The 14,325-nt window shown below is 44.5% G+C and overlaps 1 protein-coding gene across 1 annotated transcript in view; it reads left to right on the top strand.

Annotated features, from left to right (window-relative positions):
* Nucleotides 1-14,325, top strand: part of LOXHD1 (lipoxygenase homology PLAT domains 1) — a 210,918-nt gene that overhangs the window by 57,614 nt on the left and 138,979 nt on the right. Inside the window, exon 12 of the mRNA XM_077817080.1 lies at nt 5,386-5,521. Within this exon, the coding sequence (XP_077673206.1) occupies nt 5,386-5,521 (136 nt within the window). The remainder of the gene's footprint in view (nt 1-5,385; nt 5,522-14,325) is intronic.

Below are 14,325 nucleotides of genomic sequence, written 5' to 3'. Positions count from 1 at the left end.
CAGCCCAGCCACTTTGGCTGTCGGGTTGCAAGAAAACTTACCCTCAGAAATGGGAACTGTTTCCAAGTCCTTTGTTTAATCTGAGCCGATTCCCGAGGAAGTTTTGGTGCTGTGCTCAGGTCCTGATGGCAGGAGGGGAGAGAGGAGTGCCCCTCATTGTTCCTAACTCCCGCCAAGTTAGAGGTCCTGGATTTCACATATAATTCTTTTATCACTAGCCAGTCTGAGGACTAGAAGCTAGCCCAGTCTTCATTGCAGGGGACTAAGATTTCAGTGGGGATTTGGGTCTCCTGCTACTTCATGAAGATGACACATTGGGTAGCAGGTGCGGAAAGGAATGTGTGTAGATCAGCCCACTCTTGTGGCATTTACTGTGATAAGTAAGCCAAGGAATAGTAATGGGGCAGGAGGCCAGCGGTCTAATATTCCTGTCGAGTGCAGTCACTGCAGGAGATGAGAGGCATGGAAAATGGCAGCACCCAACAGCCTGGACTTCAGTGCCTGAAGGGTACATCCCTTCTCCCCGTCTTACACAGACAACTATATTCCCCCCTTGCCTGCAGTATAGATGTGCTTTCCTGGGGCTCTCAGACACATTATCTTATGCAGCAGGACCCGCAAGCAAATGCCTTCCCAGCCTGTTTTGGCTGACGGTTAAGAGAAAAAGATTCCTAACAGCGAGGTCTGGGAGGGTGTGACACAGTCTCCCAATGGATAATGCTGGAAGCCCCATGCTTCAAATCAGTCATTTACATCTTCAGTGAGGGAAACAGTGGGGGCTGTGCTTTAGAGGGCACCCCTGTCCTGTCTGGGGGGGATAAACGATAACCTACTAAAAAATCTTTACTCATTTCTTATTTCTCTCACTCAGCCAGCACTAGTTCTCTTTGTTACTTATCCAGCAGGAAAATGTTCTTGTGAAGAAGGGTCTAGTTTGTTTCTCCATTACTTTGACACTGAATATGATGCTGTCAGCCTTTGCCTAGGTCTGGAGGCATGGAGTTCATCCCTAAGCTTTATTCTATCAGCCAAAAAATGCAGCATGCTGTCACTAGGCCACCAGACCAGCTCTGGATCGCTTGGAAGATTGTGCCGAAGAAAACATTCATTTCACACTACAGCCATAAATAACAGTGATTCGCCATTTACCATTTAATAAGGTCACATTGTTTATTCTTTAGTATCTCTAATGCAATTGGGCTGGACTCTGCCCTCTTTCACACTGAGGAAGCCGTACATGCTTAGGCAGGTTCTAGTTGAGCTAGTAAACTGTGAAATATTACAGATCATACTAGTTCTGAAGATACATGCAGAGTTATTCATGCTTCATGAGCCTTTGCTTGCTGTCGCTTTTTCTCCTGAAGGAGGGGATGATGCCGTACTGAGGAGGAATCCCCATTTTGTCACTCTGAGGGACTCCATTCACTCTCTTCACTGCCTGCTGTGAGCAATAAGTGGGGCTGCTGTGGGAATATATCATCTTTATATCAGATGGAATGGTCTTGTCTTGCTCCCGCCAGGACACTCCCTCATTTAAGTGAGGGAGCTCTTGAGTAACCCCAGTGGGCAGCTAGGAATGTTTAGAATGGGTTCTGGAAGGTTTTGTATTCAGTCCTCCATCACAAGGGCAAGGAATACACAGTGGGGAATGATGGGATTCCAGAGGACCCTCAGCTAGTTGCCTTAAGATAATTATTGGACTCTGGGAAATGATATGTTCCCACAATAGATTTATCTCGGTGTGCCGTTCTTTGGAGCATAAGCAAATGCAGCCTCTTTGTGGAGCACCTGAAAGAATCTGGAGGTCACCAGGATTCACTAGAGCTGGTGGGACCATTTTGCACTTGACCATTTCTACATTTAGTGCAACTGAGATGTCTATCCTGGCTTCTGCCCCAGAGTCTGTGTGTTACAGTGCCTGGGTTCTGGACCATGTTGCTTCACCATAGCACCACTCAACTCAGCATGTATGAAGTCGGCAGCACCACCGAAACTATCTACTATTGGGTTTCATACTGGCACCCATCACCGTAGTTTCTGAGTGCCTCCAAGGTCAAATGAATTGGCATGGCAAGATCCCTACTGGAGTTCATGGAGTTTCCAGCTCCTCCTCTTCGCTAACAAGAAGATCTGTGTTGGGTAACTTTTTTCAGGGAGGGTGGAAGGTTGAGGATTTTTTTGCATGGGGATTGTTGTTGTAACTATCATTCTGGTCAGTCTTTATCAAACAGAGAAGTCTTGCAGCATGAATTTACGGGTAGTCAGATTCTGGGTGTCCAGTCTTCTCTGCTAGTTTGTTCCATAGCTATTTCCCTTGACCAAGAACACCTTATTTCCAGCTCTCTCACACTTCTTCCTGGCTTTGTGATCTGCATTGTCTCAGAAGACTAAAACTGCAGCTGTCTTGGCAGTTTGTAGATGATGATGTAGTCTCTAATATAACTGGGACCTAAACTACTAATAATGTTCAAGGTCCTGAACTGGAAGTGGACTCAGACTGTGAGCCAGTGGAGGGACTGAAGCACAGAGACCTAGTCTACAGAGAAGCCAGGCCTCTACATTTTATACAAGCTGGAGTCTTTGTGTTGTTTTTGTCTTCAAGTTCAGGTTCAGGTGAATTGCCGTAACCCGGCCTGGAGGTGACAAATGCATAGATTGCCAGGGCGATGTCCTTGTCTGGGAGGAAGGGGTGGCGTTTCGTAGCAAGCTGGACATGGGGAAAAAATGTTTTTTGTCATGGATTCTAGGTGATCCTCTAGGGTATCACGATGTGTCAAACAAGACCCCAAGGTCCCAGATCACTTTCTGATGAATGGGGATGAAGGGGTGTGTGCCTGCAATGGGAGATGAGGACAATCTCCCAGCATGTTCTTCAACGTGTTTAACCCTGCTGACCAGTGTGACTTTGGTCTCACCTGGTTGAGTTTGAGCCTGCTACTTTTTACCCTGGAGATGATCTTTTCCAGGCTTGTGGCATCATAGCAGCAACAGGACTAGTATGCAGATGGTGCCTCCTTCCCCTGTGCCATGTGGCCTTGGGGAAAGACTGCAGAGAGCAGCCAACCAGAGATTCCAGCTGGGAGGGGCAGAAGCAGCCAAGCAGGGACCTCTGGACCTTAGACATTCAGCACAGTTTCTATAGTTTTAACTGGACTTTCTCCTCCCTGTGCCGATTGGCTGGTTGTTCCAACCCTCCCCCTCTCTCCCTCACAGTCCCTTGACCTCAGCTCCAGTCCACATCTGTCCCCCTTACCCTCTCCTCCTCGGCCCCCTTCCTTTCCTTTTCTTTCTGTTTAGCTGATCCCCTCCTAACTAACTCCCTTTACCCCCCAAATTAGTGGAACTAATATGTTGATTATTATTATCTATTTGTATTGCCAGAGCACCTAGGAGCCCCAAGCACGGACCAGGACCCCATTGTGCCAGGTGCTGTACAAACGCAGAACACAAAAACAGAGCTGACACTCTAAGTCTAAATAGAAGACGTGAGACAACAAATGGATACAGACAGACAAATGGGGGAGTACAAGGAAACAATGAGGCAATATTGGTCAGCATTGTAGGCAGTAGCATCAGCACACCAGCCACCTCTAACTGATGTCAAGTTTTGTGTAGGTCTTACAGCAAAGGAGAGTTTTAAGGAGATTTTGAAGGAGGATAATGAGTTAGTGGTGGGGAGCTCCTCCCAAGTGGGACGGGAAGTGCTGGAGAAAGCACAAAGATGCTTGTTTGACAGTGTAACAAATGGGTGATGGAGGCTGGCGTCATGGGCTGATTGGAGGCGGGAGTCAAACTTTCGATACTGGATGAGAGATAAAAGATAGGGTGGGGTCAGGTCATAAAAGGCACTGAACATGAAAACAACTCACTTATGTTTGATGTGGTAGATCAGGGGGAGCCGGTGGAGGGATGCTGAGAGAGGGGTGACACAGTCAAAGTGATGGGCTAGAAAATGATCTTTACAGCAGCATTCTGAATGGATATGAACATAGCAAGATTGCATTTGTCCAGGCCAGAGAAAGGGCTGTTGCAGTAATCATGACACAAGGTGATGAGAGCCTGGACAAGAACTTTAGCTGTTGTGGAAGGACAGGAAAGGCTGTATTTTAGCAATGTTATGCTGAAAGAATCAGCAAGATTTAGACGTAGCTGGATACGAGGGCTTAACGAGAGGTCCTAATTGAAGATGACCCCCAGGTTTCAGGCATGACTGACTGGCAGAATGGTGGAGTTGTCTGTGGTGATTGAGAAAGGAGATAGCAGGAGGGGTTCGGCAGGAAGATGAAGAGTTCTGAGATGATGGGAGCCATGTTTTAGCTATGTTTTCCCACCACCACATTGTTCACTCTGCTTCTGTTTTATACTCTTACCCTCACTCTGTGTCTTCTTGTCTATTGATATTGTAAGATCTTCGGGGCAGAGACCATCTACTACTCTGTGTTTGTACAGCACCTAGCACAATGGGGCCTCATTCTTGGTTGGCCCTGAGGCCCTATGTAATAAACACAGGTAAGTCATGTGGGTTGCACATTTGTCAATGAAACCATGTAGAAAATGTTGAGGACAGCAGTTCATGACATTTCTTATTCCATGAGGCTGCTGGGTGGGAGGTCGTCACTGGAAGATGGGCTGGACTAACGAAGGAGGAGAAAAGCTACTCAGGGAAAATGGGATTTTTTTTCCTTCCAAATTCGGAGTATCAGTAGTACTTTAAATAGTTATCCTCATTATTTCTTAGTAAAGATAAGCCCAAGCTGCGAAGTTTAGATGGCCTTTCAGCACTGGACATTATTTTCATCACCAAGCCACCACCCTCTCCCCATTCATATCTCTCGTACAGACTCACATCTTCATGATACATAACCCAACAATAATGGTTACATTTAAACAAAAATCCCAGTCATTCCACCCAGTGTGTCTTGCCTGTTCTGCGTTTTTCTGCTTTGAACTTGCAATCTGTATGATTGCATGAATTATCTGTATGTTATCTCTATGTTGTCCGTATAGTGCTGCTGGGTGTAGTGTGAGCACATAAGAAATTCTGAATAATAATGAGCTTGATCAAAACTTTTTTCCAAGTTTTTTGGGGGAGGGCAGATGTGATTGAATCAACGGTTTTGCCTTGAGGAGAGTGGAGAAGAAAAGGAATGAAAAGGACTCAGATTTGACAGACGTTAGCCTCTTTGTTCAATGTCCTAATTCTGGTAGGTGCTCATATACCACAACGATGAGCATAGTACGCAAACCTGAATAGGTTCGCTAATTATTAATACTTATTCTTTCATTGCTCTGAACCTACCCTTCCTCCCCTAGCAGAGCTTATTAGGAGCTTGTCATTTTTGTTTTTAAGCCTGTGAACTCATGTGGTGTTTCGGTTTAATTAAGATAACTCTGCTGAAAACGCTGACAAAAGAGAAATATACGTTCAACTGTGGCCGTTGGCTGGATATAAATGAAGACGACAATGAGATCATCAGGGAGCTCCCTGCAGAGGGACCTCTAGTGACTGAAGTCATGCCAGGTAAGAATCAAGGACTCCTTATAGAGGCTTGTTTAGTGACTGAATAGAAATAAATCCTCTTTGTTTCAGTGATGCACAGATAGACCTGTCAATTCAATTAGCCTCTTTTTTTGGCACTGATTTTCCAGTGGGATTTTATTTTTGCACCATTAACTGCACAAAGTGTTTGAAATTGTAGGCTCTGTTTTGAGCCGACTTAACAATAGAGATGGGAAAGATCAGGCCAGAATACAGTTGTTTCTTAAAGTATATTTTCTTTCTTCTCATGCAATTTCCATTCCGTTTTTAAATGGAAAGTACAAGATTTGAATGTTTGTGTGTGTATAAAAATATTTAAATGCTTAACTGAAATGAGGTCTAAAAAGTTTTGTAAAGATATATATACCAAAAGGGTGTACGCTATATTTTTATACGTACACACACAAGGAAATGGGCACCTTTCGTACATGCAAGTACTCAATACATGTTTATCACCTGTAGCTTTAATTAAGGAGCTTAACAGGACTCCATTTATTCAAGAAGAATTCCATCTTATTGCTTTTAGAACTGAATCACTGAGTACAACCTCTCAACTGTATTTCGTAAGCATTAAACTTACTTAACAGAGACTTTCCATGGGGGAAGGGAGGAGGATACCTCACATCTACTTGCTGTGGGGTTTCCTGTACCTTCTTGCGCCTCTCTAGCATCTGGTGCTGGTCATTGTTGGAGACAGGACACTGGACTAGGTGGACCATGAGTCTGATCTCATATGGAAATTTTGATCTCGTATGGAACTCAGTGATCTGTAAGCAGCTGAGTGCTCCTCTAAAGATGAAGAATAATTGTAATTGCAAATGTTATTAAAATGTCACACTGGTTTTGAAATTTATTTTTAATCAGCTATGAAGAGGAGGCCTGAATTTAAAAAGTTTATTTTTTAGGGAGCACCTGGTGATGCTGTTTTAGTTCTACTGTTCACCTGAGTTTCAGGCTTGAGCATTTAATGTGCCTAAACTTGCATGTAGGCGTCTAAGGGCTAGATTATGAAAGACTGTGCTCAGAGTAGTTATTAATGGTTTACTGTCAAACTAGGAGGATGGATCTAGTGGGGTCCTGATAGGACTTAGTCTTGGCTCCGGTACTCAATATTTTCATTAATGACTTGGATAACAGAGTGACATGTATGTTTATAACATTTGTGAGTGACAACAAGCTGGAAGGGGTTGCAAGCACTTTGGAGGGTTCAAAATGATCTTGATAAATTGGAGAACTGGTCTGAAATCAATAATATGAAACGCTATTACACTGAGGAAGGAAAAATCCAGTGCACATATATAAAATGGCGAATAACTGACTAGGTAGCGGTACAGAGGAAGAGGATCTGGAGGGTTATAGAGGATCACAAATCCAATATGCATCAACAGCATGATGCTGCTGTGGAAAAGGAAAATGTCATTGTGGAAATTATTAACAGGAATATCACATACAAGACATGGGAAATTATTGTTCCACTTTACTCAGTACTGGTGAGGCCTCAACTGGAGTACTGTGCCCAGTTGTGGGCACCATACTTTAAGAAAGATGTGAACAAGCCAGAGAGAGTCAAAAGGAGAGCAACAAAAATTGAAAGAGAATTAGAAAACATGGAAGGTTGAAAGAAATCAGGCATGTTTAGAGAGGAGAAGGCTAAAGGGAGATTTGATAACAGTTTTCAAATATGTAGAAGATTGTTATAAATAGGATTGTGATCAATTGTGCTCCATGTCCACTGATGGTAGGACAAGAAGTAATCAGCTCAGTTTGCAGCAAGGGAAATTTAGGTTGGATATTAGAAAAAAAATTAAACTCTAAGGATAGTTAAACACTGGAACAAGTCTTCTAGGTTGGGTGCGTTCATGGCTGATTCCCCACTCTTGCACTTCACTGCAAGGATTTTAAAAATTAATACTAGCCACTCCAGGCTTGTACTAAACCACCAAGGTTACAGCTTTTCTCTGACCTTGGATGGGTAGATGCTGCCACCACCCAACTGCAAAAACCCCTTTGAGAACCCAGGAAGGCGCACTTGGGAATTCCTTCCTGTGGGGTACCCTCAAGCCCTTTCACCACCCTTACCCCCAACCGCGGAAGAGCTGAGAAAGAAAACAAAGGAAATCAGCTGTTGCCACCAGATAATTAAACAACATGTGCACAAACCTCTTAGGACACAAAAAATCCAATCCTGTTCTTAAAAAAGGTAAATTTTATTAAGAACAAAAAAGAAAGAAAGTACATCTGGAAACTTAGGCTATTGGTAGATTTAAAAAAAGTAAATACAAAAATTAAGAATCAAGAATAGCTTCCTTGAGGGCCAGCTTAAAGGTTACAAGCAAAACAAAACCACCTGGGGTTAGCACAGAGGAGTCCACAAGCTATAAAGAAATAAACAGAGACAAACCTAATCGCGTCTTCCTAGACATTTCCTGATCTACTTACGTATCTGGGATTTTAAATGAGTAGTTTCTAGGTATGATCTGATGATTTTTCATACCTGTCCTAAGCTCTTACAGCATTGCTGCTCCCTGTCCCTTCTGTCTGGGAGAACCAAACAGACAGACAAAGGGAAAGTTTTTTTTCCAATTTTAAAAAGTTTTAGCCTTCCCATTGGCTCTTTTGGTCAGGTGCCCACTCCCTTCCTTTTACCTATGAACTTTTTGACCCTTTACAGGTAAAGCAAGTACAGAACAGCTACTAAGAGGAATTTTATAGCTAACTGGCTGGCTGGGGGTGCATAAAAGGAAGCTACCCCTTACCCCACTTCATTTATCACAGGTGCAGAATCCCTGTCATTGGAACAGGGTTAGATAAACACTTGTCAGAAATACTTAAACACACTTAATCCTGCCTCACCCCTGGGGGATGGACTGCATGACATCTTGAGGTCCCTTCCAGCCCTACATTTCTATGTTTCTGTGATAAAATGCTTTGAGGTCCTCAGCTGCAAGACACTACAGGGTGAAAATTTTTATTGCTGCTTCTTTAGGGCTTGAGAAGAATGTAGGCGTTATATGTATTATCGTTAGGACTGTTATACATATATCTGTGGGCTTGGTGGTTATTGTATTTGCTCGTTAATGGGTAACAAAGAGTTAAATCAGCCTTAGTTAGCTTTGCAGGAACCAAATCTCAATGGCTGGAGACAGCCCCAGTAATCTGTACTCAAACAGACAATGGAGGTGATAATGCCTTTGAGGTGTACCTCCACTAATGTGAAATCAGCATCTGGATGGTTTCAGGGATGAAGGCAGGGAGAGATTCCAGTTTAAGGGGGTTTTAGTCCGAAACTCTCAAACAAAGAGCTAGAAAGTGGTTAAAAAGCTGTTCCTCTGAGGAGACAGGGAGACACATGGTCTACAGGTTTCAGAGTAGCAGCCATGTTCCAGAAAATCAGGCTGCAACTCGGTTCCCAGGAAACCGGGGTGGGGGTACCGAGGCTAAATCAGGCCAGTCCAATTGCATGAGGCAAATGTTAAATTTAGGTTAGACAATGTATGTTAGGCTGCTGTTGTTTTAACCCTTTTCCTGTGTTCCTATGGATGAATAAATTATAACAGCACTTGCTCTGCTATAGTTAAGATTAAAACCTTCTTTCTGTTTAAAGCTCGACTGTTCTAAGTGCTCTAAAATCTATATGGTTAATCGGATTACCTTGAAATTTGGTGTGCCTTATGGGGGCATAAGGTATGGTCAGTGAGCTTTATTTGTGGCCATTTGACTAAGGGGTTCCTGAGATACAGCCCCCAGAAAAAACATCCAATGAAGTGAGCTGTAGCTCACGAAAGCTCATGCTCAAATAAATTGGTTAGTCTCTAAGGTGCCACAAGTACTCCTTTTCTTTTAACTATCTAGAAAGACACCTTTCCATCACAATACCTGGGTGACTCTGACGCTATGTTACAGTCATTTAATCTGAGCTGTGCCTTATGTACTCTGAGTTCAAATCCATCCAAGGGCAGAAATCTGAAGTAAAAGAAGCAGCATATTGCTCCAATCTGCCCCTATCAAAGGGGGGTATTCGTTTTGGGGACATGTTATCTGAATACAGCAGAATAATCAAATGCTGCTGAAACTATTTTTAGAAAAGAAAAGAAACTAAGCAAGCAAATGCTGGTTGAGAGGGGAGGGTGATGAGGGTTAGAAGAGTAAGTGGGAATGGGGGAGCTGGGGAGGAGATGGGGACTGGGACAGTGGGAGGAAACGGTGGGACACTGGGAAGGCGGACATGAGGGTGAGTGATAAAGTGAATGGGACAGAATAGGGACAGGTGTGCTTGTCAGCCCCACATTCCCCTCCCATGTGTGTGTCATGATCTGGGCCCCTCACCCACCAGCCTATCTACACAGGTATAACCCCATTCCTTGCTCCCATCATGTGAGCCGTGTTCTGGAGGGGGCTTGTCTATCTGGGGAGTTTGAGTCTCCTCTCCTTATTTTCCCATGTGAGCTGGGATATGGGAGTCCCTGTCCCTGGAGGAGTCTGAGACCCTCACCCGACCCTCCTATCTATCTGAGTCGAGATTGGTGTTTCCCAGCCAATGGGAGCTGCGAAGCTGGCACTTGGAGTGGAGGCAGCGTGCGGAGCCCCCTGGCTGCCTCTATGCATAGGAGCTGGAGGGTGGACATGCCGCTGCTTCTGGGAGCCGCACGGCACCATGGCAGGCGGGGAGCCTACCTTAGCCCCACTGCACTGCCAACCAGATTTATAACGGCCCCGTCAGTGGTGCTGACCGGAGCCACCAGGGTCCCTTTTCAACCAGGCATTCCAGTTGAAAACTGGACACCTGGCAACCCTAGATACAGCCCCAGTAAAAGTAGAAACCCCCCTCCCCAGCATTTCATTAAGTTCACAGCTTCTAGCAACTCTGAAGTTTGAAACCCACCCTGGACAGAAATTTGAGAATGATCTGTAAACATCTGGGGAAATCTGCCTCTGTCAAGATTCTTGTTTGTTTGCAGGGGGACGTTGTTTTGTTTTTGAGAAATGTAGTCTGAGGGCAGCAGGATATTCAGTAGGTGCTGAAACTATGTTTGAGAAGAAAATAAATCACACATGCAACTGCTCACTGGGAAAGGAGGGTGATTAGAGGTGCAACAGTAGCAATGAGGAAGAGGGGTTTGGATTTATAGTGAAGGATATAGCGTATTATGGGGAGGGGCATACATGGGAGTGGGTGGCAGGGGAGGGATGAGGGTTTGGGGGATGCTGGTAAATGGGAGGGGGAAGGATTAGGGTGAGCGAGAGGGGAGACAACAGGACGGGAAGCAGAAGAAGTAGGGTGTTTTTAGGGGTGCGGTAGGGATATGTCAGCCCTGAATTCTCCCCTTCTGTGTGTGTGCTGGGATCTGGGAGAGTGCCAGTGCCTCTCCCTGCCGGTTGTGTATCCTGAGACATGGGGGACCCTGCTCCTCTTGGGGTGTGTGAGCCCCGCTCCCTGCCCCTCCTTGTGAGCTGGGATCTGAGGTTTGGAGGGGCTGAAGGTGACACAAATGTATATTTAAGGTACATATCACCCTGGGGGAATGGTCAGACTGTATGTGGGAGGGTCCCGGTATAGAGTAGGGGTGAACTGGGTGAGCCAGGGACAGCTGGGGAAGCCTGGGGGAAGCCGGAGCAGGAGTCTGATCTGTGCATGGGTACTGGGTAATTGGAGTGAGGGGCTGTCATAAATATAAAGGGAAGGGTAAACACCTTTAAATCCCTCCTGGCCAGAGGAAAAAACCCTTTCACCTGTAAAGGGTTAAGAAGCTAAGACAACCTCGCTGGCACCTGACCAAAATGACCAATGAGGAGACAAGATACTTTCAAAGCTGGAGGTGGGGGAGGGGGATTGTTCTTAAGATCCAAGGGTTTGGGTCTGTGTTCACCTATGCAAATTGGTGAGGATTTTTATCAAGCTTTCCCCAGGAAAGGGGGTGCAGGGCTTGGGGAGGGGATTTTGGGGGAAAAGACGTTTCCAACTGGGCTCTTTCCCTGTTATATTTGTTAGACACTTGGTGGTGGAAGCAATAAAGTCCAGGGACAAAAGATAAAATAGTTTGTACCTTGGGGAAGTGTCAAGGTTCCTCCCCCACTCTGAACTCTAGGGTACAGATGTGGAGACCTGCATAAAAAACCTCCTAAGCTTATCTTTACCAGCTTAGGTCAAAACTTCCCCAAGGTACAAAATATTCCACCCTTTGTCCTTGGATTGGCCGCTACCACCACCAAACTAATACTGGTTACTAGGGAAGAGCTGTTTGGACCCATCTTTCTCCCCAAAATACTTCCCAAAACCTTGCACCCCACTTCCTGGACAAGGTTTGGTAAAAAGCCTCACCAATTTGCCTAGGTGACTACAGACCCAGACCCTTGGATCTTAAGAACAATGAACAATCCTCCCAACACTTGCACCCCCCTTTCCTGGGAAATGTTGGATAAAAAGCCTCACCAATTTGCATAGGTGACCACAGACCCAAACCCTTGGATCTGAGAACAATGAAAAAGCATTCAGTTTTCTTACAAGAAGACTTTTAATAAAAATAGAAGTAAATAGAAATAAAGAAATTCCCCCTGTAAAATCAGGATGGTAGATACCTTACAGGGTAATTAGATTCAAAACATAGAGAACCCCTCTAGGCAAAACCTTAAGTTACAAAAAAGATACACAGACATAGTTATTCTATTCAGCACAATTCTTTTCTCAGCCATTTAAAGAAATCATAATCTAACACGTACCTAGCTAGATTACTTACTAAAAGTTCTAAGACTCCATTCCTGGTCTATCCCCGGCAAAGACAGACTATAGACAGACACACAGACCCTTTGTTTCTCTCCCTCCTCCCAGCTTTTGAAAGTATCTTGTCTCCTCATTGGTCATTTTGGTCAGGTGCCAGCGAGGTTACCTTTAGCTTCTTAACCCTTTACAGGTGAGAGGAGCTTTCCCCTGGCCAGGAGGGATTTCAAAGGGGTTTACCCTTCCCTTTATATTTATGACAGGAAGTTTTAACCTAAGCTGGTAAAAATAAGCTTAGGGGGTTTTTCATGCAGGTTCCCACATCTGTACTCTAGAGTTCAGAGTGGGGAAGGAACCTTGACAGAGGCCCTGCTCAGTGTGCAGCTCAGGCTACATAATCAAGGTAACATGCAGCCCTGCAGTAAGCTGTTTCCTGTCGCAGCACTACAGGGCAGGAGACTACAAGGATCAACTTCTTATGTGTTAATGGCTTCTACAAGCCAACTAATGGCTTGATGGGATGGGATGCGGGGGAGGAGGAAGATCTGGAAATGTTGGTGGGGGAGCTACATGTTGTGGGAAATGGCAGGACAGGTGGTGGGGAAGGAGCGAGAGAGACACCGCTCTTCTCTCACATGCTTTAAGTTATTGTAACAACCATGTAATAAAATTATCACAGTTTTGGGACTTAGACTGTGGATGAGATTTCTCTCACCCGCCCTGTTAATAACTACATACTGCAAACATTTCAAAGCACAATCATTATCCCCATTCAAGTATAACTAAATGTACAGGAGTGGAAGGAGTACTTAAGGATCACATAGTAATGTGGCCTAGTGGAAAGACCACTGGTCTGGGACTATTCCTAGCTTTGCAACTGGCCTGCTGGGTGACCTTGGGCAAGTCACTTCACCTGTCTGTGCCTCAGCTTCCCATCAGTAAAATGGGGATAATGATGTAAAGTGCTTTGAGATCTACTGATGAAAAGCACTATATAAAAGCTAGGTCTCATGATTATTACCTAGCCAAAATAATATAACAACTGCAAACCTAGGAGAGAACTACAACTGTCTAAAAGACCACTAATTCCTACAATGAACATTTCTCTTTTTATTTAAAAAACTGGGGAATGAAATGACATAAAATGCAGTGAGTAGCTTGTTCAAAATATAGTGTTATTAAATGGCAAAAAAGTTTGTTAACACAGAGTTAAGCTTGTTAGGCGATAGCTCATGCTGTTTCAGAAGGTCGAGTTCAGCAAAAGTCAAACTCTGAAAACCAGGAAATAAATAGTTAAGGTAAATGCCCATGTAACCTTAACTATGCCCTCTTTGAGCGATGTGCCAGTACTCCCATAACACACACACACAGACACACACACACGCTCCCACTCTGCCTTTTCACTCTAATGGACAGGTGCTACCAGCACTTGTGTTGTGCTCAAACACTGAGCCTGCTTGCCTGACAGGTGACCACATTTAGAAAATGTAACAATCACTTCAAGCCCTTTTACGACCCCTTCACACTGTTACACAAGACACCACCATAACCTATACTTTCCTATACCAACCATTAAATCCATGAACTGCTCTCATATCCCACCTTGCTAAGGACAATACCCATGGCAAGAACACCTCAGTGCCCTGCTACTGGCACGAGCTACACAATTCTGTACTGAAATGACAAAGACTGGAACCTCAAGGTACACATGCACCTCTTTCCTTTGATAACACAGAGGGGGAACTCAGCCCCAGGTCTCCTCATACCAATCATAGCTCTTCCAAACTGCTCTAACTTATTTCTCCACCATTTAATACAGCTACACCTAACACAGTGAATGCAGCTGGAATAGATGCAGATAATTCCCAGTAGCTATTGCCAGCTCCATGGGGCAGAGTTAAGGTTACATGGGTGTTTACATTAACTCTGTATTTTCTGATTTTCAGAAGTGAGAGTTTTGCTGAACTTGACATTCCAGAGGGGCATAAGCTATCACCCGGCAACCTTAACTGCATTAATAAAGTGTTTTGCTATTTAATAATGTTTTGTTTGGAACAAGCTGTTCTTTGCC

This window comes from Eretmochelys imbricata, chromosome 5 (assembly GCF_965152235.1).
Source record: "Eretmochelys imbricata isolate rEreImb1 chromosome 5, rEreImb1.hap1, whole genome shotgun sequence".
In the NCBI taxonomy this organism is placed as follows: Eukaryota; Metazoa; Chordata; order Testudines; family Cheloniidae; genus Eretmochelys; species Eretmochelys imbricata.
This window is presented reverse-complemented; position numbering and strand designations above follow the sequence as displayed.